This window comes from Tiliqua scincoides, chromosome 9, assembly GCF_035046505.1.
Source record: "Tiliqua scincoides isolate rTilSci1 chromosome 9, rTilSci1.hap2, whole genome shotgun sequence".
Taxonomy (NCBI): Eukaryota; Metazoa; Chordata; class Lepidosauria; order Squamata; family Scincidae; genus Tiliqua; species Tiliqua scincoides.
In genome coordinates this window covers 28,214,337-28,241,368 of record NC_089829.1, presented here as the reverse complement: position 1 = coordinate 28,241,368, position 27,032 = coordinate 28,214,337, and the positions used below count along the sequence as shown (strand labels likewise).

Sequence of the window (27,032 nt, the reverse complement as noted above, 5' to 3'; positions counted from 1 at the left end):
GTTCGTCTGTGTTTTGAGATTCTATCTTTGATGAGGCATTCCACCATCTTACCCGGTATAGATGTTAGGCTGACTGGCCTATAGTTTCCCAGGTTCCCCCTCTTTCCCTTTTTAAAGATCGGCGTGACATTTGCTATCCTCCAATTTATTCTCCTTCCCTCGACTGACCGCATTGACTTGAACCGGCATTGCAGTGACCCAAGGTACACATAGCCGAGTGGTCCTTGGCTGTGCAGACGTAGTATTTGTTTGTGATGGCAGCGTATCAAACCAAGAAGGCCCTTAACCATGCAAGAGAACCCATCGGCAGCGTCGATTGCCAGGCCCACAGTGAGAAAGTGAAGAATAACAGCTTTGGCCTCACCAGGCTGCTGCCTTTCCAAGAAAAGCTTTCAGAGAAATTGAAGATGAAGCCAAGAATCGGCCTTCATCCAGCAAGAAGACTGTGGTTTTGAATAACTTTGTGCAAGAGAAATGTGGACTGTCATTTCTTCACAGAGACCAAGATTGCATTTATTTATTTACAGTATTTGTATGCCGCCTTTCTCAAACACTCATAGACTTGAATTTTGTAGACTCATGGTGGTTTACATAGGCAGGCTGACCCATAAACCCCACCCCTTTTAAATGGGTTTTAACAAATGCTATTCTACTCGTTGGAGTCTCCATTTTCCAGATGTTTTCCCTTCACTCATCTTGGCTGAGCAGCTCTTGCACTTTCCAAGCTTCCACAGGCAGTTGCAAAACAGGCCTCAGGCTGGTTCTCAAGATGTTGTCCATTTCTTGCCAGTTCCCATTCCTTTGTCTCTGGCCTGTGGCTTCCTGTCACCTATCCAAGGTGAGACCCAAGCTTAGCTTTTTCAGGCAAGGCAATGTCTTGACCTCCAGACCACACCTCCTTCAGGGACAGCCTGAATATCAGACACTGTGGACAAACAACAGGGAGATAAAGCAAGAAAAGAAAACAGGCTGAGGAGGAGAGACACACACAGGAAAATGTCTATTCTTTTCTTCACCCTGCAGTTTTCTCTGCTTGATGCTACATTGCTGTGTTCTTCTTTCCACAGAGCATGGTGATGGGTATCCTTTTGATGGCAAAGATGGTCTCTTGGCTCACGCATTTGCACCTGGCCCTGGAGTTGGAGGCGACTCCCATTTTGACGATGATGAGCTCTGGACTTTGGGCGAAGGACAAGGTACATCAACTGGTGATGGCTTTAAGATCTATGAGGGACACACTGTTGCCAGAGGTTGGGAGGTTGGACCCTGGAAACTAGGACTGATTCTTGGACTGACACCCTAATAGTCCCAGTTTTGTCTGCTGAGAGAGAGAAACATTTGCAGAATTTACCCTTCTGTGTTAGAATATTTAGCCTAAATTAGCCATGTGGCCTTATGCAGCGGAGAGGAATTACAACTCTCTTGTTTCATCCATGGCAAGAATCCCCATGACAAAAGGAAGAGCAAAGAGACCTTCTGATCTCTACCACTGGTGGATTTGTCCACCTAGTTCAGTTGTGGATATACAGTACTGGCTGTTTGTATCTCTCCAAGATTCCAGGCAAAGCCTATTCCAACCTATCTGGAGATACCAGAAACTGAACCTGACACCATGGAAAGCGTGTTCTTTTCTACTGAGCTACAGTCCCATCTCCTGCTTCGACACCTTAATATTTCCAAATGAATTTCTTCCTAAAAAAATGGTTAGGCTTAGTGAAGGTGTTAGTTAAGTTTTAATGTTAACATTTTACACTCTGGTCTAGAAATTCAGGGGGGAAAGCCCAACACATGTATTTTGGCTGTTGCTGATGGATTTTTTCCTTTCCCACCAAGTTGTTCGGGTAAAATATGGCAATGCTGATGGAGAATTCTGCAAATTCCCATTCCTCTTCAATGATAAAGAATACAACAGCTGTACCGATGCAGGGCGCAGCGATGGCTTCCTCTGGTGTTCAACGACATACAACTTTGATACTGATGGGAAATATGGGTTCTGCCCCCACGAATGTAAGTCCAATGTTTTGAAAATGTTGTTTCCATCTAGATTTTGTTGTGGTTCTTCTGCATGGCAGGTATGACCCTAAAAGTTTCCCAGTGTCCATGCTAGATTACTTGTTGGGTCATATGACTTTTTTTGTTGTGTTGAATGCCATCAATTGTCTGGATCTCTTGCACCAAGAATTTCTGCAGACACATCCCTTGGTGTGGTGCTGGAAATTAATTTTAAGGAGGATTGGACAAATTCACAGCGAGCAGGTCTATCAGTAGCTACTGGCCACAATGGTGATTTCAGCAGCAATTTGCCTCTGAACTACCATTTGCAGGGGAGCACAGGTGGGAGAGAAGTCTGCCTTTCTCTCGTGCAGTTGGGTTTTTCCTACCAGAAAATGTTAGAATGTAAGTGTGACTCTATGGGAAGCCTTAATGGGGAATTCACCGACTGACAATTTGATCCTTTTCCTTAAGGATCTTGTGGGCCAATTAAAAGACCCTAGTTGGCCAACCCTAGGCAATTGGCATGAACCTTGTGTCCAATTTCCAATGAGCTGCTGTGCAAACAAGGTTCAAACCTTCTTCTTAACCACCTCCAAACTCAAATCTCCAATTTGCGGGTGATCAGACCACAAATCTAACTTGCACATTAAATCCAAATTTCTTTAGAACAAGAGCACAAAGTCCAGACTTAAAAGGCACACAAAACTCACTTCATTTCTCAACAAGATACTCATGGATGCCATACTGAATGCTAGACAACTATGGGTTGTTAGTTGCTACAGCTAAGTATTCATTCTTATAAGCGTGCACAACAGCCTGGCCAGAGCAATTGGTAGCTTAGGTGTGATGGAGAGAAAGGTGGAGGGAATAGCAGATGTGAACTACAGCTTTCCACCATGTCCTGTTTATCTTCTCTGATGCACTGAAAGAGCAGACCCCCAGGTGCAGTCTCAAGGGCACATGATTAAACTTGAGAAAACAGGCAAAAAAGCTGGGGAAGCAGACTCATTTAGGCAAAATGGCAACAAGGACATCTGCAAGAGGGATCTGAAGGCCTTAGGAGTGGACCTCAACAAGTAGGAAACCCTGGCCTCTGAGCGGCCCGCTTGGAGGCAGGCTGTGCAGCATGGCCTTTCCCAGTTTGAAGAGACACTTTGCCAACAGTCTGAGGCAAAGAGGCAAAGAAGGAAGGCCCATAGCCAGGGAGACAGACCAGGGACAGACTGCACTTGCTCCCGGTGTGGAAGGGATTGTCACTCCCGAATCGGCCTTTTCAGCCACACTAGACGCTGTTCTAGAACCACCATTCAGAGCGCAATACCATAGTCTTTCGAGACTGAAGGTTGCCTACTACCCCCCATGAAATGTTGGTTGGTCTACTCCAGGGGTCGGCAACCTGCGGCTCTAGAGCCGCATGTGGCTCTTTCAGCTGTCTGCTGCGGCTCCTCTGGGTGAAAGTGGCACCTGTGTTGGGAGGGCAGGCTGCTTCCCTCCGTCCCCTGAGCTCACTGCCCTCCTCTCCCTTCAGCCCCACCTGCCCCGCATTGGTTTCCCTTTTCAATTTTGCCTGCTCTGCAGGCTTAAGCTCCCTGTTTTTCCCTTCCCCAACTCTCCAGCAGGATGCCCTGCTCCTCAGCCATTGTGAGCCCTTGCAGCCCGCCTTTCCCTGAGCAAGTCCCCACTCAGTGCAAGGAGAGGCTTTTCCTCCACAGCAGAGGAGACATCCTGTGTGTCTACTCAGTAGTAAGCCCCATTACAGCAGATGAAGCTTACTCCCAGGAAAGGGTGCCTGGATGGCAGCCTTGGAGCCTGCTCAAGGCCAAGCGCAAGGACGGGTGAGTGGGAGCCCTTGCAGTCTGTTTGAGAGTAAGCCCTGATGTAGTCCCTGAACTACTCCCAGGAAGGTGTGGAGGGCTGTAGCCTCAGCCTCCTCCTGTGCAGGTCTACTCACAAATAAGCCCCACTGTAGTCAGTGGGGCTTCCTCCCAGGAAGGTGTGGAGGGCTGCATCCTCAGCCCCCTCCTATGCAGGTCTACTCACAAGTAGTCAGTGAGGCTTCCTCCCAGGAAAATGTGGAGAGGACTGCAACCTGAGAGCTCCAACCAACTTGTCTGCTCAGAAGTCCCATTGTAGCCAATGGGGCTTACTCCCAGGATAGTGTGGAGAGGGTTACCCTTACCTTTAAGGGTAAGGCCTGGGCATCCAGCAGAGTGTGCTGCACAGCTGCAGCCACTTGAAGGCAATAGGGCCCTCAGGGATATAACAGGCACCTAAGGAAGGGGGTGTGGGTTGTAGAAGGAGTGCAGGTTGGAGGTAGGAGAGGAGACTGACTTGGTTTATTGACTTTGACTTGGATACTCTGACTGATTTGACTGACTTACTTTGGAACCTGACCTTGGACTGTGACTTGGCTTATTGACTTTGGACTTTGCCCTGGATACTCTGACTGACTTTGTGACTAATGGACTGCCTGAGACACTGGAGTTTGGTGTGTGGCTGTTGATGACCCAGGGTCTGCTGTAGTGGTGGGAGGCTGCTGGCAGGAGAGAGGACCTCTGCAGGTTGAACAGGCCAGCTACCCTGGAGGTGGGGTCCAGCAGAACTGCAGGGCAGAACCAGGGTCATTTGTTGGGGGAAAGAAAGGGAGCTAATTTGCTTAAAGTGGGCCTAATTCTCTAGGCAGAGAAAGGCCTTGGAATCAGGCAAAACACCATAGAGGACCAGGCGTCTGAAAACACAGGACAAGAATGTATGACAAAACTAACTAAAAGCTACAAGAGGGGGCTACATTATAAAAATGGGACCTATAAGAGCATAAAGGTTAAAAAAAAAAAACTATATGCAGTATTATCTTCATTTTAGATGTCAAAAGGGTTTTGTGGCTCCTGAGGTTTTTTCCCCTCCGGAAAATGGGTCCAAATGGCTCTTTGAGTGTTTAAGGTTGCCAACCCCTGGTCTACTCAGTAAGATGAAGTACTATACAGGGGAGGAGGTTGTTGAATCCCAATTATGTTTGCTCTGTATAGCATATCATTGTAAGTGGAGCCTCTAAGTTCTCGGAAGCAAAGAATTATGTTTGGTACAGCAAATAACTTGGGGTCTGTTTTTTTTATATATGGAGCACTCTCAGCTGCCCAGTTTTGACAGAGAAAAAGTGACACCATGTATGTACGTATATTTTAGAAACCACATGTTAGAATCCAGAAGAGTGGAAAAAGTTCTGCTAGCAGAACCTGGCAGGCAGAGGTCCTAGCTGCTCCCTTTGCAAAGCAGTGAATTCCAAGCCAGGATTTACAGGCAATTTTGCCTCCCCAATTGGAAGGAATTCTTAAGGAAAAATTCATCTGCAGATAGGAAATGGCAAAAGTGGCGTCATCTGCAGTTCTCAAGCCAGAATGCCACACACAGGAACCTTTTTTTTTTAAAGACAGATGAAGGAAGCAAAATAAGAAATGCTGCTTTTCACCTGGTCCTTCTGTCCCTGTTAAGTCCTGAGCATGGGAAGAAGATTCCTACTACCTGGTAATCTGGCTTCCTGCTGGCATAGCTAAGGGAGCAGGCACTTGGAGCACAAAATTTTTAACCGTCCCCCAGGGAGTTAGCACCCCTTGGGGGCCAGATGCCCAGAGCACCGTTGGGGGTGTCCCAGAAACACAGAAGGCCTCCAAAGACATCCTGGGGGCCTTAGAAAGGCACTTTCAGTTTTCATGAACATAATTTGGATTTTTGCACTTCCCAAAACCAGAAGTGCCCGTCTGGCGCAGGATCCACTGTTGGGGAGGAGAGAGCAGGATGCACTCTCTCAAGATTTAGTACATGGGTCAATGTATTCCCTGCCCTTCTCAGCTATGTCACTGGACATGTTGATACAACTTTTCTTATTCACATTTCTTATTTGACTGAATGTGCTGGCTCTCCAAGTAGCCCTTATTCTCTCTGGTTCAGCCCAACATGTGTTTAAGTTTGATTTCTCCAGAGTAGTTTTTTGACTTCACCATTTTCCCCAAACCTATGCTTCAGTTTTCTGAACAGTATAGTAGTTTCAGTTCCCTGGACTGACCTTTAACTGCTTTTCCTAAAGCTAAACGGAAGCAAACAAAATCTCTCCTTCCTCAAAACCTTTCTACAGAACACCACACAGGTATGAAACCCCTTTCCCAAGAAGATTTCTGTATCCCAGTAGTCTGGCTCTGCACCTCAGCCAATCCTCCTTCCTGCAGTTTTTCCTTAGCAGTAGTATCTCCTTAGGAGGCATCCTCTGCATTGCCCAGAATGGCTCCAATGGCAAGGGGGGAGAGGCAGCTTACATGGTGCATTGAGGCACCCTGCAAAACTTAGTGCTGAGCCCCCTCTCTGGGAACACCACTGCTCCTTAGTCCCTTCTGCTCATGTTTCAACTTTTCCTCCCACCTAAGACTCAGCTTTAAAGGCTAGTCCTGCCTCCCCCTTCCTCCTCTCAGTTGACTGTCATCAGCTGCTTTCTCTTAAGGTTGGGAGTCTCTCTCTCTACATCTTGTCAGACTAATATAAAGGTAGATCCAGATTCCAATTCCTGCTCAACCACTGACCTCACTGAATGGCAGTCACTATCTTTAGCCCGGGGTGACCAACCTTTACATTTTAAGGCTCCTGGATCTTTAATAATTGAGTAGAAGAGGGAATTTAAACAGGTGCAGCTTTTCATTTGTGAGAAATTCCCTCCAGGACCTTCAGGAGCCCTAAAGTTGAAAGGTTGGCCATCCTGGTCTTAGCTGCACCCAGCAGTGTGGCCCACAGAAAATCTTTATCTGCCCCTCAGGCTCTCCCAGCACTACCACCACCAGTTCTCAGCTGCTGAACTGTGCTGAGGCATCACTGCTGAAAGGGCAGTCCACAAAATAATTGGGCTCTTCCATATCTTGAAAATATGATCAAGATTTATATACAGGTGGGACCTCAGTATCCACTGATTTGACTCACCACTGATACGAGGTCCACCTTTAAATGCCTTGTAACAAGGAAAAAAAAAACACTAAAATCCAATTTTCTACCTTCATACTGTTAAATCATTATAATTTTATTCCATTAGATTCCATTATTCACCCCATCTAGTGGCTGAATGGGGTATAGGGTCTATACCAATGAATTCTGGGGCAACAACAGAGGAGCAAGAAACTTGAAAGTTGGTCTTTAAAGCTATTTTTTCCACCGTTTTGGTATCCACTGATTTTTTTTAATCCACTGAAGGTTCTGGAACAGAAGGCATGAGACACTATCTGTATTTTCTCTTCTGTCATTTACAGCTGATGAGTTTCTAAGTGAGGAAAAAGGGGCTTATTTCTGGTCCTGACTTGCTTAGTGATGTCACTCCTGCTTAATGACATCACTTCCTGCTTAATGAAGTCACATCTGGCCCTCAGCAGGCATTATGAATACTATTTGGCCCGCTGTTTGGAATGAGTTTGACACTCTTGGCCTAACCTCTTTCAGAGGGTTGTTGTGAAGATAGAATAGGGAGGGGTGAACACTCAGTTTCTTGTAAGGGGTAAAAAGTCACCACTCCCCTTTCATTCTTCAGGTAAAACTCACAGACATAGCACTTGATAAACTAGCTGAGGGCCCAATCCTATCCAAATTTCCAGGGCCTTTGAAACTGTAATGCAGCCACAAGGTCAGGGAACAACATTCCCCTGCTCTGAGGAGCCTCCATGACTGCCCCACCACCAAAGGTTGCAGCACATGCCCCATTGGCATGGCTGTATCAGTGCTGGAAAGTTGGTTAGAATTAGACCCAGGGATCCCATTCATGTGAACTTTTACCTGGGAGTAAGTTAAATTAAACTCAGTGGGGTTTATTTGTGAGTAGTCAGGTTTACAGGAAGTGGGGAGCTATTTTGTCTTGCTTTGAAAATATGTGTCCCTCTAACCCAAATGTGCTTAGGATGACTTAAATGTGCATACTTTTTAAATGAGGTCTTCAGATTATAAAACTGCAAACAGTCTGCTCAGACATCAAGACACTATTTTAAACCCCCCTCCCCCCCATTTTAAAACCTGAAAATCTTTTGGAGTTGGGATTTCGCAAATGAATCAAGGGCTACAGACTTTTGTCTACGATGCAGTTGTTTGCCAGAAGCATTGAATAGCGATGCACACAGATGGTTCTTGTTAGACAAATTGTGGCATTGTTCACTTTATTATTGCAAAACACCATTTTCTCCAAAACCGAGTAATAGATACAGATGCCGCAGGAGTAGGGAATTGCATCATGGAATCTGCTGAGTGAATGTTGTAAATCAGAGCACTGTGAACACAGACACACCATTTTCCCTTCTTCCTTTCTCTTTTTCCTCGATGGCACAGATCAGCATTTCGAGAACTTTTTAGTATGTAAAAAGGTAGCCAACACAATTTGTGCATTCTAGAGTTTTGCACAACTAGAGGTATGATGTGGGGAAATTTGTCTCTAACTCTCCTAATACTAGAGCTCAAGGTCAGGCTATGAGATTGACAGGAAGTAGATTATGAATGGTCACCAGTGATTAATTCCTCCACACACTGTGGAACGGATCTATGGAAACCAGTGCCGCAAGGCATGTTGATGGCCACTAGCTTACATTGGAACTGCATGTTATTAATATACATCAAGACAGTCCATCGGGTGCTGTAGGCTTATACCATAGTCTTTCGAGACTGAAGGTTGCCAACCATTCTTCTTACAGTGCCATCCTATGCCTGTTTACTTAGAAGTAACTCCCACTGAGATAAATAGAACCTACTCCCAGATAATGGTGCATAGGATTTCAACTTTATGGCCCAATCTTGCTCTTTAGCAGCACCAGTCTTCAATGCACTGCCAAAGAAATGGGCATTTTGAAAGTGATGTAAAGCACTTCATGGCAGCCAGAAGGTTGAAATGCCAGCATGAAGGCCAGTGAGGGCAGGTACTGGACCTCCACGTTGGTCAGAGATGTACCGGGAGCTGCAAATGGTGAGTCTGCCACTTAGTGTCACGGGTGTGAAACCCCGCAGGGGGAGGCAGGGTGGTTCAGGCCCAGGAATGAGGTGGGGATGGCGGCAGAGGCTGCCACTGGATCCTAATCCCCATCTTGGGACTGAAAGCCCTACATGGGGCTACTCAGTTCTGTACCAGTGATTGAGCTGGTCCAGATCCAAGTAGCCCCATTGGGCAGACTGGGGCTCGATACAAGGTAAGGGAACAAATGTTCCCTTAACTCACGGAAACCTCCAACTGCCTCTCTGCCCACACAGGATACAGTGGCAGCTCTTTCAGTGCCACTGCATAATGGCACAGGCAATCCTGTTAGGACTGGGCTGTCTGTTAGTTAATTTGTAGTGCAAGCTTCAGGGAAACTGATCTGGATTGAGAATGCAGCTCACAGGAAGGGAGATGAACTAATTTTTTTCACCCACCATGGCCCAAAGGCAGGTCAGGGCTCTCTGTGGTCATCATTCAGCCCAGTGGGGAAGCTGCGCCCCAATAATCTGTGGGGATGGGGAATTGGGCAGCAATCACGGACAGAAGAAGAGGGATATTACCAGCATGTCCTTGTTTTCATCTGGAAAGTATTGGAAAGTACAATATGTATCTGCAGAAGACAAAAATGGTACATGCAGGAAAATAACAGCAGCTGTGTCATTCAGGACAGGTGGTGATTTATTGACTCTATTTGTTCATTTCCTAATGGTAAAGACCACATCCCTTGAGAAAGAGCTTATCTCAAAATGCTTGCAAAACAAAGTCTACTGTCTCGTTCTTTGCAGCTGTTCTTGTCTCCTTGTTGCTGCGCGGGACTTGCCCATCCCTGCCTGAGGCAGCATAACTCTGACCTGGTGGCATACCAGATGTACCTCTGCTACTTCTCTCCATCCTTCCACACACCGGATTAAAAAAGAAAAGGAGAATTGAGCGGAAGTGTGGAGGAGAGGAGAGTATTTGTGCCTCTAAGGCTTTAGCCCAGGGTTTCCCAAACTGTGGTTGGTTGCGAGCCCAAGTGTGGTGGGTCACGACTGGGACCCTCCCACCCACACTTGCTATTGTTTGGTTCCAAATTGGAGCCATTCTGGAAGCTGAATTACTCACCGCAACAGTGGGTAGGCCTCTTCTGGGTCATGCTGGGCTGGCGACCCACTCTGCTGACCTCTGCGGACTTCCGAATGGCATGAAGAAACCTTGGAAAGCCACTTCCAGTCTTTGGAAAGTCACTTCCGATTTGCTTAAAAAAAAGCTGCAAGTGGCTTTCTGAGACTTCTGCAGGCCATTTTGAGGCCAGTTGTGACCCACCAAAAGTCAGCTTGTAACCCACAATTTGGAAACCACTACTCTTGCCCACCAATTTCTTCCATACTGAGATGCATAACCCACCACTCTACTCTCTCCTCTAAAGGAGGCTCCATTCTCCTCCTGCTTGTCTAACTCAGGATGGGAAAGGAGGTATGGTAGAGGTGGGTGGGCAAGCAGGATAACCCCCCTGCCAATCTGCTACCCAAAGTCACCATCTCTGTAAGCTGATGAATGAGTTTGTTCCATCCTCCATCCTAACAGAACAAAATGCTTTCTTAATCTTTATTTCTCCACATTGCTTCTCTGCTACAAAATGGGCAAGGGATACAAATGGAAATGGTTTAAAAAAATGGAGGATCGTTAAGCTTTCTCTATGATGTAACCTGTGGACAAAACCAAATAGCCTTATTTTGACAGTGAAACCATCATTATTCCAACATGAAGCAACATTGTACAAAGTTTCCATCTGTTTGGGGAGGGGAGAGTTCTCTCTCTCTCTCTCTCTCTCTCTCTCTCTCTCTCTCTCAACTTTTAGCTAATAAAATATGCTCTTGAAATGTGGACACTGCCAGGTCTACAGCTGGAAGCAGCTTAAGTAGCAAGTGACTCATCGGAATGACCCACTTTCCATTTGCTCTCCAACAGGAAGCCTTCATTGAGAAAGAACTCCAGTACATGCCTCTGTACTGCTTGCTCTACCAGAAACTCTTTGCTCTTGATCAGTCATTCCCAAACTGTATGATGTGGCAAACTCACAGGAACATCGCGGGATGTCTCTGGTGGCCTCTTCTTACCAGGTCTCCTAGAAGCTGCCATCTTGAACCATGTGAGATCTTGCAAGATCTCACACAATTCAATTCAAGATGGTGACTCCTGAGAATGGCAGGGTTCCATGACCTCAGGGCACCATGACAGTAGCAGTTTGGGAACTCATGCTCTAAATGTTTGTGTTGTGCATTGCCTCCTTAAGAGACAAGCCCAGAAGGCCTCAAGATGGGAAGACAAAACTGGGAGAGTGGCTGCTATTTTGCACCAGAAAATTATGTGCATGTTTGAGCCTATAGACTCCTTAAATGCCTGAACACTGCTTGACCTGGTCTAGAAACTGAAGACAATTTGCAATTTAGATGTGTTTTGGGATTTCCCCCCCAAGTATATAAACTATACATACACTGAACATTTCTAATGAATTCTTAGGAATAAATATTTGAAGCAGTATCCTATGCAGGGATGTAGCTGAGCAGGAGCAGAACTCCAGAACTTCTATAGCAGGAGCAGTGATGTCATTAGCAGACGCATTCATTTGCTGACCTTGAAACTTTTTTCAGAGGATCTTAGCCAAGAGGTTATATCAGGCTGAGCAGGAGGTATACTGAGAAATTTGCCTAGCGGTATATGTTCATGCCTAGACCATTGTTCTTTCCATAGGCTGCCTGAAAAGTCAGTATGCTGCTCATATTACATTAGGTCACATCCTATGCACATTTACCTGGGAGTAAGTAAGATGTGATTCTCAGCCATAAGCAGCTTTGATGAAGGCTGCAGCTAGGGATTTTGTCCAGACCACAGTCATAAGCATACTTACTCCGATCTTCTCTGGGGATGTTTGTTCATTGGGAGAACTTCCCCATTGCAATCTGGCTAGATTAGCATCTACCAGCAGCAGAGCCTTTGCTGTGCTAGTCCCTGTGTGGTAGAATTCACTTTCAAAATAGGGTCTCACAGCCTCTTCCCTGCTGGTCCTTCAAAGACATGTAAAAACACTCTTTTATTTTATCTGCTTTTGGAAATGGAGAACTGGTAACATTGTCAATAGTTAGACTCAAATTATATTTACACTGTAATATTTTATGGCTCCTTCTTCCGCAGCACTTTTCACCATGGGTGGAAATTCAGATGGGCAACCCTGCAAGTTCCCCTTCATGTTTCAAGGCACCTCCTATGATAGCTGCACAACAGAAGGAAGACAGGATGGGTACAGATGGTGTGGAACCACCGAAGATTACGATCGAGATAAGAAATTTGGATTTTGTCCAGAAACAGGTAAAAGAAAAAAGCTATTGTATACAATAGCATCTATAAGGAGCAGTGGAAGAAGTGGCATTTGCAAAGAGTAGCAGAACAATAATGAAACGATTAGAGGAAATTCACTCCTCCATGCTTACTACTCTTCCATATCCTCCTTTGCAGCCATGTCAACTGTTGGTGGAAATTCCGAAGGAGAACCTTGTGTCTTCCCTTTCACCTTCCTTGGGACTACTTATGAATCCTGTACCAGTTCTGGACGTCAAGATGGAAAGATGTGGTGTTCGACCACCAGCAACTACGATGAAGACCGCAAGTGGGGATTTTGTCCTGACCAAGGTCATAAGCGCACTTTCTCTGGTCTTCTCTAGGGATGTTGGTGGTGCATTGGGAGAACTTCCCCATTACTGTCTGTCTTCTTGCTACCTTCCAAAAATACTGTTAATTTGTTTCTACCTTGCGTTAAGTTTTAGGTCCAACCCTGTCTATTGGTTTATTGATTTAACAAATTTATATATCACACCTTCAAATGAGTGCCTAGAGAGGTTTAGAAAAACAACATCATAACACAATAATAGCTATACTTTAATCACCCTACCAGCCAGCTCATTAAATGATGCATGCACTCGTGATGTGCACACATTGTAGTTCCTCCCCTCACTTCTCCTTGGCACCCCTCCTCCATGCAATCAATGATGTTTACACGAGGCAAGTGAGGAGAGAACCAGGATGCATGTCCACCAGAGCATGGACATCTTTTAACACCTGAAGCTGGCCAGACAATATTTGGAATCAGCCCCAGATAAATCATAATTAAAGAATGAAAGCAGTAGACTTGGGAAAATAAAACAGTTCTTTATCAAAATAACATCACCAAAATAGCATCAAGAGTAGGCATCAAGCAAAGCTACCTGGAGAGAACGTTCAATATACAGGACATCAGCCCCAAAGACCCTCTCCTTGATTGCCACCTCTCTCAGTTCTGAGGACAGAGGCATAGGAGTGGAGTCAAGAATGGCATCTTTGATGGTCAAGCGAGCATGTTGATGGGGGAGAAGGTGATCCCACAGGGATATACATCTCAAGCCATGTAGGGGTCTTTCAATTGGAAATCAACAAGGTGATAGTGGAGCTGTTTTAACTCTGGTGAGGGAGTCTCAGCAGCCAATCCCAGTTGGCAGCTCAGCTCAGTGCCTGTATTTTGAGCAAATGGCTTTTTCCAAGCAGCCTTTCAAGGTAGCCCCACATACGACAGGTGTACATTATAAACAACAATTTCATGTGAACATTGCAAGAGTTCATTTTTCAGGCCACAGTTTGCTCCTAGTTTTCAAGGAAATGGTGGTTTGTTCAAGCCACAGTTTGCTAGGTCTTGATGACAAATTACAATTTCCTGCCAAACTAGGGATGGAATTTTTCAATCACAATCAATCCCTTCGTCCTACGAGGGGAGGGAGGGGAGGGGGGAACCTGTGTTCCTGATGCCCCTGCTTGGAATGCTGAAACCTGCTTTAGGGTGCAATCCTAACCAACTTTCCAGCACTGGCATAGCTGTGTCAGTGGGGCATGTGCTGCATCCTGCAGTTGGAGGGTAGTCACGGAGGCCACCTCAAAGTAAGGCAATGTTCGTTCCCTTACCTCGGAGTTGCATTGCCCTTTTGTCAGCACTGGAAAGTTGGTTAGGATTGCAGCCTTCGTGTTTGAATAGCCTCTAATTCTGCCCAATTTGGGGCGCAATCCTAACCCCTTATATGTTAGTGCTTTCCAGCACTGACATAAGGGTAATGCAGCTTTGAGGTAAGGGAACAAACATTCCCTTACTTTGAGGAGGACTCCATGAGTAACACCCAACTGCAGGATGCAGCACGGCCCATTGGCACTGCTATGCCAGTACTGGAAAGCACTGACATAAGGGGTTAGGATTGCACCCTTTATTACTTTTAGAGACCCAATATAGCCTTAAGAACAAAAAAAAAACCCTTACTTTTTCTTTTAAAACCTCTCTCTCTCTCTCTCTCTCTCTCTCTCTCTCTCTCTCTCTCTCTCTCTCTCTCTCTCTCTGAAAAGCCCCTTTCCTCTTCCCCTCCTCTTCTGATAATTTTTTTTTTTCATTTGAAGAGCTGTCCAGACAAACTGAATGTCCAGATTGTGGTTACATTTGTACTTGGTGAATCGAAACACTTCACTTAGCCACTTCCTTCGTTCCCAGAAATATTATTTGGAACATCAAAGGGCTCAGAAGCGTCTGCAAAAAAACACACCAGAGAGAGAGAGAGAGAGAGAGAGAGAGAGAGAGAGATGAGTCAGTTATACAATAGGAAGAACAAGTCCGTATGTTTCCTAAGAGTTGCCTACTCATCTGCCCTGTGGAAATGAGTCTTCTTGAAATGCATTTTATGTCCAAACTTACCTCTTCCTCCTTGTCTAAAATATGGAAGGCTTTGGAAGTGGAAAGCATCCACATTTGAAGCTGGCATTAGGATCAAGGACAAGGCAAGCATTCAAAGTGAATGTTCGAAAGTTTAATATCTTTAAACTAAACAATAAGAGCATATCCACTCCAGTATTAAGGTAATGGCATTTTAAGGCAGGCAAGGCCTTTTCTCCACCCTTTCCACCACCCATGATCAGAGGCAAAGAAGCCTTACACAGTCCAGAGTAGTCTGAGACAGTGGTGCATACTACCCTTAGGTTCTCCCTGGCCTTGTTTCTCAACGTCTGGGAATCTGGAATGTTTGCAAGCGTTCCATAACATCTCAGCAGTTGAGACAGTGGCTGGTGAACAGCAGCGCAGCCAGGGACCACACTGCCTGGGACGCTGTTGTCATGACAATACACAATGTTGTGACATCATGTGAAACTGTGATGTCACTTCTGGGTTCAGAGGAGGGTGATGGCAGCTTTCAAATGTGACTGACTCCCTCGTCCCCCATTCCTTTTCCCGAAGCTTCCTGGCCAACTTTCTACTTTTGCCAAATCGCTGCAGACATCTGGACACAGTGCTGTACTTGAAGGTCTGCAATGGTTCAGTGGAAGCCGAGAGTCAACTGGGAAGGTGCCCCTCATGGCAGTCAGAGCACATGCCCTACCTGCCATACCTTAGATATGCCACTGCTAGGGAAGTCTAATCTTAACATATTTCAAAGTCAGATCTCTTCCAGCCAATAGCAATGGAAGTTTTAAGCATTATCCAAATCTGGCTTCACCAATGCATTGTTTTAAATTCATTATTTGTTATGGATTTATATCCTTCATTTCCACTTTGTAGGAAAGCTCAAAGTGGCTTCCAAGGGCTAACAAACAAAAACATTAAATGAATAGTACAAAAAAAAAATTATAAACATAACTTTAATCAGTAGGTGAAACAGTATAGAGCATTAGCTTAACCCCTATCAAATAGATAGGTAGTTGTTGGCAACCTTCAGTCTCGAAAGACTATGGTATCGCGCTCTAAAAGGTGGTTCTGGAACAGCATCTAGTGTGGCTGAAAAGGCCAATTCGGGAGTGACAATCCCTTCCACACTGGGAGCAAGTGCAGTCTGTCCCTGGTCTGTCTCCCTGGCTATGGGCCTTCCTTCTTTGCCTCTTTGCCTCAGTCTGTTGGCCAAGTGTCTCTTCAAACTGGGAAAGGCCATGCTGCACAGCCTGCCTCCAAGTGGGCCGCTCAGAGGCCAGGGTTTCCCACCTGTTGAGGTCCACTCCTAAGGCCTTCAGATCCCTCTTGCAGATGTCCTTGTATCGCAGCTGTGGTCTACCTGTAGGGCACTTTCCTTGCACGAGTTCTCCATAGTGGAGATCCTTTGGGATCCAGCCATCATCCATTCTCACGACATGACCGAGCCAACGCAGGCATCTCTGTTTCAGCAGTGCATACATGCTAGGGATTCCAGAATGTTCCAGGACTGTGTTGTTTGGAACTTTGTCCTGCCAGGTGATGCCAAAAATGCGTCGATAGGTAGATAGATAGGTAGATAAGGTAGAAAGATAGGTAGGTAGATAATGTTGTATTTCAGCTATTTTCAAAACAGACTCATTTTCTTTCAGGCTATAGTCTATTTTTGGTTGCTGCTCATGAGTTTGGCCATGCTATGGGACTAGAACATTCTCAAGATCCTGGAGCACTCATGGCTCCTATCTATACTTACACCAAGCATTTCCGGCTCTCTCAGGATGATGTTCAAGGAATACAGGAACTTTACGGTAAAGTTTCTATTCATTCATTCTGACATCATGGTTTATAGGGTTTGTTTGTTTTTAATGTAACTGTCACACAATACCACACCATCATAATTTATGTTAATTACCTGGGATAATTATCCAGGGCTCCCTGGATGTAGCTGCAGGAATTGTGTTGCAAGTTTCTATAAGGTCAGAACTGTAGACCACAGTGGAAAGTCTACAGATGGTGACTGCAGGAAGGGATATGAGAGAACCAAGAAGCAGTCGAGTTGGAACTCAAGTAAGAGACAGGCAAGTCAAGAGGCAACCCAACAAAACAAGAGATCAGTGGACTGTCTGTGGGTACATTTGGACAGGCAGATGGAGGGCTTTAGGGTGGGTTAGAAAGGCAGCACAAAGGATTGGAATTCAGCAAGAGGTCCTGAAGTTCTGCTGCGCAGCCTCAGGTGAAGACCTCACAAGTTGCTTCCAATTCCTTAACCTAAGAATATGCTATTGTGTCAAGCTTTAAAGATGTTTCTGGGATGAGGAATCTGGGTCAGCCTCAAGAATGTTGCATGCTTGGTTTGTGGCTGCACTATCATCTTGTAGAATGCACTAGAAATAGATATTTTCTCCAAAGGCACTTTCTCAGGTTCAAAGGAATGTCCGAATTACTGCATCATTCCATGCTCAACCTTTTCTTTCTTTACAGGAGGTTCTACTGATGTCAGTCCAGGCCCCAGTCCGACACTTGGTCCGGTCACCCCTGAGCTGTGCAACCAAGACCTCGTGTTCGATGCTGTAGCGCAAATAAGAGGTGAAATCTTCTTCTTCAAAGACAGGTAAGGAAGAGAGATTGGTCTGGTTAGGAGTATTATCAGGTGCTGAAATAAAAGTAGAAGCTCAGGGGTTGAGATCAGGGATGTTTATATGCTTAAATATGCAAAAATGTTATCCAACAAAGGTTTTCTCTGGCCATGTTCTGGGGGAAACTTAGGCTCCTCAAACGTTTTTCCAAGGCTCATCCATGAGAAAGATAGAAATGGCAGCTAATCCCGTAGGACAGCAGTTTCCAAACATAACCATGGTCATGCTGCCCTTTTTCACAATGGCCTCTTCTTTCTAGCTCTCCCAGGTACTGCCATCTTTGATCACACAAGATCTCATGCAACCCAAGATGGTGGCACCCAGGAGAGCTGGGAAGGTGGATGCTACCATCTTAGATTCCACAATTCTCATGAAATCTTGCATGATCCAAGATGGTGGTACCTAGGAGAACCAGGAAGAGGAGGTCACCTGGTAAATTCCGTGGCACCCCTGTAAGTTTGCCATGGCACCCTTGGGTGCCACAGTGCACAATTTGGGAAGCACTACCTTAGGTATTGGTCTGAAAGACTATAGTCACTTTGCTGAAGCACCACCCAGAAAATCAGGGTTATCTGCTTCAGTGCCCTAGAAAGGTGTTGGGAATCATCAGGATTTGGTCCACCAACCCAAAATTGTACCGCTGCTCTATATAGTAGAGCACATGTTGGAGCAAACCCTAGGTAGTCATGCATGGGCTCCAAAGTGGTGGCATGCATTCAGGCAGACCATTGTCTCCTGCCTAGGAAATTCAATCAAAACTTCTTGTCCCAGTTTGAATAGGGAGTCCCTATAGTCTGTCCTCGCTGAAGGACATCACAACCAACTAGGCTCTTGTTTCCCAGAGCTCATACTCATATTCTACTGCTTTCTGCAGCCGAGCTTTGACAATGAGAAGCAAAGTAAACCTGCCAAGGTTGGCCACACTGCAGGTCTTTTCTTGATGTGCCTTTTCAGACCAGCTAGGTTTTCTAACAGCAACCATCATGTTAAAAGCATTGTGTTCAATATTGCTGAATGCAGGGAAACGTGCAAAATTGGCACCAATGAAAATGTCAATGGTTCTTGTATTGTTCCAGGCATATAAGAGAGCTGTGTACATTTTAAAACGGCTGGATTTGGTCCAAGAATTTTGGATGTGGTCCCAGTTATGTGCTGCATGGAAACATGAGCACTTCAGATGCCTGCACTAAAACCAAAGAAACCACCCAGGCATGCTCAGAAAAGGGACTTCCAAGTTTCAAGCCCCTTAATAACCTTTGGTGCCGGCTGCATGCCCAGAAAACTCTCTCCACTCCTCGGCTGTCAGCTGGAGAGCTCTTGAATTTCCCTACAGGACTAAAATTTCCTTTTCTGACTTGTCAATTGGAGCTCAGAAAAGAAACAGAGAAGAAAGGCGAAGCCATTTGGTTCTTGTTTCAGCTCCTTTGGATGCTAAGTAAGACTCCTGACTCCAGTCCAGAAGACTGAGCCTTGTTGGAAGGTGAAAGGGGTAGAAATCACTACTTTGACTCACCTCTTTTGCTGATCCCACTTTTGCAGTGGGGATGCTCCTGACTGAAGGGCTGGTGGCCATCATTTTTATTTCCCACAAGTTTCCCGGGGACAACATTGATAGAATAGAGGTACAGGTCCAACCTTGTTATACACTGGCTTTTTATACCCAGATTTGACTCAACACGAATGGCCACTGCAAATGAGAGGGAATGTGCCGATCCCTGGAGAAGGGGAAAAATGCACCCCTTTAAAATCACAGTTTAAAAAACTGCTTTTTACTGTTGTAGAGAGACAGTCATGCAAGTGATTACAGGTATAACCTAATTATCCACAGGTTTTTTTTATCTCAATGTGATGAGAAGTACCCTTTAAATTAAAGGAAAACAGTCCTTTAACAATAGCCTCATTAATGCAAGAGAAGGCAGCCTGCTGACAATCCATCAAGCATTCTCTCTCCAGGCACAAGGCAAACCCCTCCCTTCCCCTGAAAATGTGAAAGAAGCTAAATGGCAGTGATTATCACCCACTCTTTCCCTCTTGCTGAGGCTCCTGGTGAAGGGATGGATTGCTGCCTCCTAGTGAAGCCTAAGCACCTGGAGAGAGACTGATTGCCTCTCTGTGCATTTCAAAAGGTCAGCAAGGCTGTTTTTAAATCACTGGAGCAAAGGGACTTTGTTTTTTAAATTGATGTGAGTTCTGGGAACTGTCAAGAATAATGAGACGCAACCTGTATTTCAGTGTGGTTTGTTCCATTGCATTCTACATGTAAATACATATCGTATGATATATAGCATGATAGTATTATTCAAAAAAAGCAAAATTTTGGTCAGTGGTTGTGTCACCCCCCTATGCACATCACTTGGTGCAGCCTACACCCCTGTAGCAACACCACTGCCCAGGGGATGTATGGGAAATAAAAATAGTTAAGAGCACAATAGACAAACACATAGACGTCAAAACACATAGACGAACAGGCCTTGCTGAGGGAGAGTCAGCATGGCTTCTGTAAGGGTAAGTCTTGCCTCACAAACCTTATAGAATTCTTTGAAAAGGTCAACAGGCATGTGGATGTGGGAGAACCCGTGGACATTATATATCTGGACTTTCAGAAGGCGTTTGACACGGTCCCTCACCAAAGGCTACTGAAAAAACTCCACAGTCAGGGAATTAGAGGACAGGTCCTCTTGTGGATTGAGAACTGGTTGGAGGCCAGGAAGCAGAGAGTGGGTGTCAATGGGCAATTTTCACAATGGAGAGAGGTGAAAAGCGGTGTGCCCCAAGGATCTGTCCTGGGATCGGTGCTTTTCAACCTCTTCATAAATGACCTGGAGACAGGGTTGAGCAGTGAAGTGGCTAAGTTTGCAGACGACACCAAACTTTTCCGAGGGGTAAAGACCAGAAGTGATTGTGAGGAGCTCCAGAAGGATCTCTCCAGACTGGCAGAATGGGCAGCAAAATGGCAGATGCGCTTCAATGTCAGTAAGTGTAAAGTCATGCACATTGGGGCATAAAATCAAAACTTTAGATATAGGCTGATGGGTTCTGAGCTGTCTGTGACAGATCAGGAGAGAGATCTTGGGGTGGTGGTGGACAGGTCGATGAAAGTGTCGACCCAATGTGCGGCGGCAGTGAAGAAGGCCAATTCTATGCTTGGGATCATTAGGAAGGGTATTGAGAACAAAACGGTTAGTATTATAATGCCGTTGTACAAATCGATGGTAAGGCCACACCTGGAGTATTGTGTCCAGTTCTGGTCGCCGCATCTCAAAAAAACATAGTGGAAATGGAAAAGGTGCAAAAGAGAGCGACTAAGATGATTACGGGGCTGGGGCACCTTCCTTATGAGGAAAGGTTACGGCGTTTGGGCCTCTTCAGCCTAGAAAAGAGACGCTTGAGGGGGGACATGATTGAGACATACAAAATTATGCAGGGGATGGACAGAGTGGATAGGGAGATGCTCTTTACACTCTCACATAATACCAGAACCAGGGGTCATCCACTAAAATTGAGTGTTGGGCGGGTTAGGACAGACAAAAGAAAATATTTCTTTACTCAGCGCGTGGTCGGTCTGTGGAACTCCTTGCCACAGGATGTGGTGCTGGCGTCTAGCCTAGACGCCTTTAAAAGGGGATTGGATGAGTTTCTGGAGGAAAAATCCATTATGGGTTACAAGCCATGATGTGTATGCGCAACCTCCTGATTTTAGGAATGGGTTAAGTCAGAATGCCAGATGTAGGGGAGGGCACCAGGATGAGGTCTCTTGTTATCAGGTGTGTTCCCTGGGGCATTTGGTGGGCCGCTGTGAGATACAGGAAGCTGGACTAGATGGGCCTATGGCCTGATCTAGTGGGGCTGTTCTTATGTTCTTATGTTCTTATGTTCACAATCCTAAACTGGAGATAAGTTGGCACAGGTTGCCTGCGCCGGCTCCCAAGTGTAGTGAACGTGCCATAAAGCTCATTTGCCCTAACTCAGAAGTCAGCTAGGCCAGTGTGGATGCCTGTGCCAGCTCTCCACACCAGCTCTCCACACCTTCCGCCTCCACACCAGCGGAAGGGGGTAGGTTCATGCCAGCCCAGGCAGGCTGGTGCTAGGGTGGGAGAAGGTGGAGCTGGAAGACTAAAGATTGGATACGAGGTGTAGCAGGATATGAGTGAATATATATGATGATGAGGAGGAGGTAAATCTAAGGAATTTCTGCTTCATCCGCGAGGGGAGAGGAAAGCAGAGTGGAGATTTATGGAAAGTGTTATGTGTTCAGGGGGAGAAAGATGATTTTGGTATGTGAGTGTTGGATAGAGGTGAGGGGACCATGGTGAGAAAATAGTATCTGCTTTTTTGGAATACTACACTCCCTTTGCCACCTGGTGCTTCAGATACAGCAAAGTGAAACTGCAGTGAACCCATCACAAGGTAGCACAAGGGATGAGCTGACATTCTTCTGTCCCATTTCCCTCCTGGTCACACATGGCAAAAATAAGGTGCTGAAAGTTCTGGCAACTTTCAGATCTGTTGAGGAGTGTCTTTGCTCCTGCTTTGCCCCTTCCAGCTCCCAAAATTAGAACATTAGAAAATCCCTGCTGGATCAGGCCAAAGGGGGCCCATCTAACACCATCATTTTGTTCACCATGAGTAATTTGATGTTCACCAGAATCTTTGATGGATACAAACTGGAAATCACTTCCAGTCATTTCCACAAGGCATTCTGGGACCCGTGGAGGCCAATGGAGTGGGTCTCAGGCTCGGCGCAACCCAAAAGTGGCCTCTGGTGGCTCCCAGTAATGCTCTGCAGTGCAGCAGTGAGTGTCAGGTCATGACCCACTGCACATCAGGTCATGTCAGACCCACAGTTTGGAAAATGTTAAATCAAAGCATTCCCTTATCCTTTCAGAAACTTATATTCCACCTTTCTTTCCAGAAGGGGATGCATAAGGTCACTCTTATCAGTTGGAACATGTGTAATAAACTTCAACAAACATAAAACACTGAAGAGAGTATAGCCAGCAGACAGGAAGTCACAATGACAAGCCAGCTCTATGAATTCCTCTGTGTGTGCGCTTCAGGTTGACAAAATCAGGCCTGATGCACAACAGGCAGCAGAAGTCTTTGGTTGTATCCTGAGGTGGCAGAATAGACTGTTGAATGAAATGAAATGAAATGAATGAATGAATGAATGAATGAAACCAGAAGTTGTGATTTTTTGACCTTTCTGAGCCTTGCAGAGGCAGCATGCAGTTTCATGCTGACTCTGTGGGGCTCAGAAAAGCCCCCGGAGGCAAGGGAGCACAGTTTCCCTCAGCTTTAGAGGCTTGGGGGGGGGGGAACAGTGACTGGTTACGAACCGTCACATATGCAGCCCATTGCCAGTCAGAACGTCACAAAGCAACGTTCACCTGTATAAGGGAGAGAGAAATATCGCCTGGGACCCTGGCAGCAGTAGGCATGTGTGACAGGGGCTGGACTTCATACATGGCACATAGGAGTCTCCAACTGGAGTCATGTTCCAATGAGGGGGACAGCACTGTTCTTTTACCCCCTCTTTAATCTCAAGTGGTAGATTCCACTCCCATTCCGTAGGAAACAAAATTGGATAATCCTGGTGAAAAAACCTTGTTTTTACTAGGCTATTTGCTTGATACCTGCCAAATTTAAGCTTCATCTTATTTGAACAGAATGAATCGTTCATCAAGTAGGGGTTAAGAAAGGGAGGAAAGAGAACCCCACAGTACTGCCTTTGTTAACGTTCCATGCCTTCTCCCACTGAATTCAAACTGCCGTTTTTTAGCGCTCGTAAATCGGAAGAGGATTCCACCTCTACATAAAACAGCTACTAAATTACCGCCTTTATTCCTCTGACGAGTGGTTTAAATGCTCCAGGTTTCCTTTATAGCCAAGCTGTTTGATAGATGGTTATTAGATTTGAGCTTTTTAGTTGCTACAATCATAATTGTCCAGAGTAATGCACTCGATACAAGCGGCGGCGTTTTCCAAATGCATATCCATCTGTTCGATGCACGGCGACAGGGACGGCTGAAGGAGTTTAAGTGCCTTGTAAATGAGTTTATTTGCTGGGATAATTGAAGCCCCAAATATATTATTTTGTTCTGTGGTAAGGACTAATCTGAGCTCAAGAGCAGTTGTTACAAACACTGAATGTGGTACATTAAGAGGCCTGAAAGAGAGAAATAGTGTCCAAAGAAAATAATGTTTCCAACCTGTGATACAATTACTCAAATGCACACTGCCATAATTATACATTTGATTTACAGATGGCTTGTATGTAGTTGCACACACATAGCCACGCACAGGCATGGGTGTGCATGCGCAGTGGCTGGCAATGATGAGAACCAGATGTGCCAATGAATCAGCTCTTTGTAACGTTCTCTTCCTAGATTCATCTGGAGGACAGCAAACCAGCGAAACAGACCCACCGGTCCTTTGCTTGTTGCAACATTCTGGTCGGAGGTCCCGGAAAAGATCGATGCTGTGTACGAGGCTCCTCAGGAAGAGAAAACAGTCTTTTTTTCAGGTAGTGTTGCTTTCAAGACATAAGGATGTAGGCAACCTTCAATCTCGAAAGACTATGGTATCGTGCTCTGAAAGGTGGTTCTGGAACAGCGTCTAGTGTGGCTGAAAAGGCCAATTTGGGAGTGACAATCCCTTCCACACTGGGAGCAAGTGCAGTCTGTCCCTGGTCTGTCTCCCTGGCTATGGGCCTTCCTTCTTTGCCTCTTTACCTCAGACTGTTGGCCAAGTGTCTCTTCAAACTGGGAAAGGCCATGCTGCACAGCCTGCCTTCAAGCGGGCCGCTCAGAGGCCAGGGTTTCCCACCTGTTGAGGTCCACTCCTAAGGCCTTCAGATCCCCCTTGCAGATGTCCTTGTATCTTTCAAGACATAAACACAGTCTGCAAATGTATTGGCATCTCTTTCCCCTCTTAAACAACAGTGAAGTAGGCACTTCTGCATGAAACCCAGCTCTGGGGAACTCAAATATGTTCCCAATTCAACCCACTGCTGCCACAAAAAAGGGTGGATTTAATGAACTCTCATACTATTTCACATTTGCTATAAGTCTTTTTCTTCCAAAGACTGCCATGGAAGAAAGTCAACTCTCCATAAAAGATTGCTCCTTGAGTGCTTATACGTAGAAAGATTATATGTAATATCTCTGGTGCAAGTCTGCTTTGCTCTGTGTACAGAATAGCTATGCTGACTGAAAAGGCCCAGGAAGGAGATTTGGATGTGGCATGCACCAGTGCCACCAATCCCACCCACTCCCAAGCTAGATCTATCCACGTGTCACCCCATCTTCTCCCCATTCCACCCTCTCTCCATCCTTCCCTCACCCTGTTCCATCCCCTGTTCCAGGCTTACCTGCTCCAATGGGTCTCCCAATGACTGCTGGTGTGTGCTGGCTGCTTGAGCTGCTGCCAGCACACTTTTTATATAGGATTCAGCTGCAAGCCATGTAATGCCAGCTGATGCACAATTGAGTTATGCAATACAATATGATGCACCGTTAAGCCATGTTGTGCACAATGGTTCTGATTTGCCTTATTCTTGCTTAGAGAGTTGCCTGTGCTTTTGAGTGGCGAACACAATGCATGGTTAAGTCTATGGCAGACAGTAAGATGCATGCAATGCACAACACAATAAGAAAGTCACCTACTTACTTTGGCAGCTAAGGGTCCTGAATACATGATATCAATGGAAAAACAAGGATGTATTTGGGGCATCTCTAGTCAATGGTTCACTACGGATCATCTATTACAGGGGTCTCCAAACCCCGGCCCAGGGGCCAGATGCAGCCCACAGCAAGCCTCTTTCCGGCCCGCGGCCAGCCTCTTGTCCCCTGAAAACCTCTGTCCCACTCAACTGAACATGACCAGAGCTGTGCTCTGATTGCATCTGGAGGGTGTTCTGAGGGCCAGAGAGGCTGAGTGCATGAGCCCACTCATTCATTTATACATTCATTTAAGTTCCATCTCTAATTTATTTATTTAAGTTTTATATTTAAATTTTTTTCCGGCCCTCAGCACTGCACCAGATATTTCATGTGGCCCTCTGGCCAAAAATTTTGGAGACCCCTAATCTATTAGCAGCCAACACATTCAGGACTAGCGGTTATGAAGCATGCATTCTTTTACTTGCCAAAACAAAAAGTTCTCACTTCCAAATATCTAATACAATAGCTATGCTGACTGAAGAGGCAATGAAAGCAAAGAAAATCACCACCCATTCACTCTGTGTGTGTGTGTGGTGTGTGTGTTTATATATTTGCTGCAGCTGTGTTGGCCATTTCCAGTGTTTTAAACAACTGAGCCAGCAAAAAAACAAAAGTGTCCTTATTCGCGGGGCAATGACTAAACATCTCCAGTCGCACTAAAATAACAATAAGGATAATGATATGGCTGGATGCTGCTGTAGATTTTTTTTTTCCAAGGGAGGGGCAAGGATCGATAATGAATTCCACATGTTTGAATGGCGGCTGAGGTTGGATTACATGATAAACGGGATGTAGCCAAAACACCTCGTTTGCGTCCAGGCATGACATCTCCCCCACCACCGATCCAGAACTGTAGGGAGAAGCCAGGCTTCAAGGCTGTTTGCAGAATAAATTCAATTAGTCCTCTATATTTTTTAAAAGAAACAACCATGCAAATTTGCAAATTGCTAAAAGGTCAATGGCCAACCCAGTGAGGAATGACTCTCCAGAAAATCCTTATGTTGTCCTGCCAGAAAGTTTAAGTATGTGAACATGAAATGACCACTGCTGCAAATGCTTTCCCTCTTTATCTTTGCTGTCTCTTCCTTCCCAGTTCTCTGTCCTCTCCATAGTGTCTCTTTTTAGCTTGGGAACCCCCTTGGGGCAGGGGACTGTCTCTCATTCCTCGCCTGTGTGGAATGCTTTGAGAAACTTTCTGCTTACAAGTGGAGCAGAAACATTCAAAATAAAGAAACAAAGTGCTGAGCGTTCTGCAACACGAGCACTCAAAATTGCTTTGGCGTGTCTCCAAAATAATTTTCATTTTTTGGAAAAAAAAAAATGTGTTTGTGTGCACATGAAGCAGGACCTTGTGGAGGATTGGCACCCATTGCAGTTGCTGAGGACCCAGGACAATCAGGAAGCCCTCTGCCAGCTTTTTATGTGACTAGCTCAGCTGACAATCTTTCCATTTCCTTGTATGCTCCTCATCCACAAATAGGCCTCTTCCAGAGCCCTGAATGGAAGAGGCAATGATTGAGCAAATCTCTCAGCTGATACTTACTCTGTTTTTATCTCCTTTCTCTCTTTATGCCTGTGAGTGGGACTCCCTCCCCCCCAATGTGGCATTATCATGAAACCTAATCAGAGTGAGGGCTACATACCCTCACTTTAGAGTTTGGTGGGTAAATAACAAAACACATTCACTAGCAGCTGAGATTTCTGAGTGCATGATTACTACTGCCATGAGAATTGCAATGAAATAAGTAGTGGCAGAAAATAAAACTGAACAAGATGGCTTTCATGAAAACCTTTCCCCCACAGCCCCCCACTTGCAAGCTGAACAAGTTCTGAAACTAATTTCTGGCTTAAACCTGTCCCTACCCCACCCCCTCCATAACCGCACTATGATGAATGCAACCTGGAAACCTCTGATCAAGGTCACTGGTCCCTTTCAGTTAACCTCCTTTCTAACGGAGATCATGATAACCGGGTGCTTT

At 45.6% G+C, this 27,032-nt stretch overlaps 1 protein-coding gene across 1 annotated transcript in view; it reads left to right on the top strand.

Annotated features, from left to right (window-relative positions):
- The window catches only part of MMP2 (matrix metallopeptidase 2), a 41,870-nt gene that overhangs the window by 9,046 nt on the left and 5,792 nt on the right, over positions 1–27,032 (top strand). The window contains exons 4-10 of the mRNA XM_066636939.1: positions 1,068–1,196; positions 1,834–2,007; positions 12,149–12,322; positions 12,470–12,643; positions 16,349–16,504; positions 17,178–17,307; positions 23,719–23,855. Of these exons, the coding sequence (XP_066493036.1) occupies positions 1,068–1,196; positions 1,834–2,007; positions 12,149–12,322; positions 12,470–12,643; positions 16,349–16,504; positions 17,178–17,307; positions 23,719–23,855 (1,074 nt within the window). The remainder of the gene's footprint in view (positions 1–1,067; positions 1,197–1,833; positions 2,008–12,148; positions 12,323–12,469; positions 12,644–16,348; positions 16,505–17,177; positions 17,308–23,718; positions 23,856–27,032) is intronic.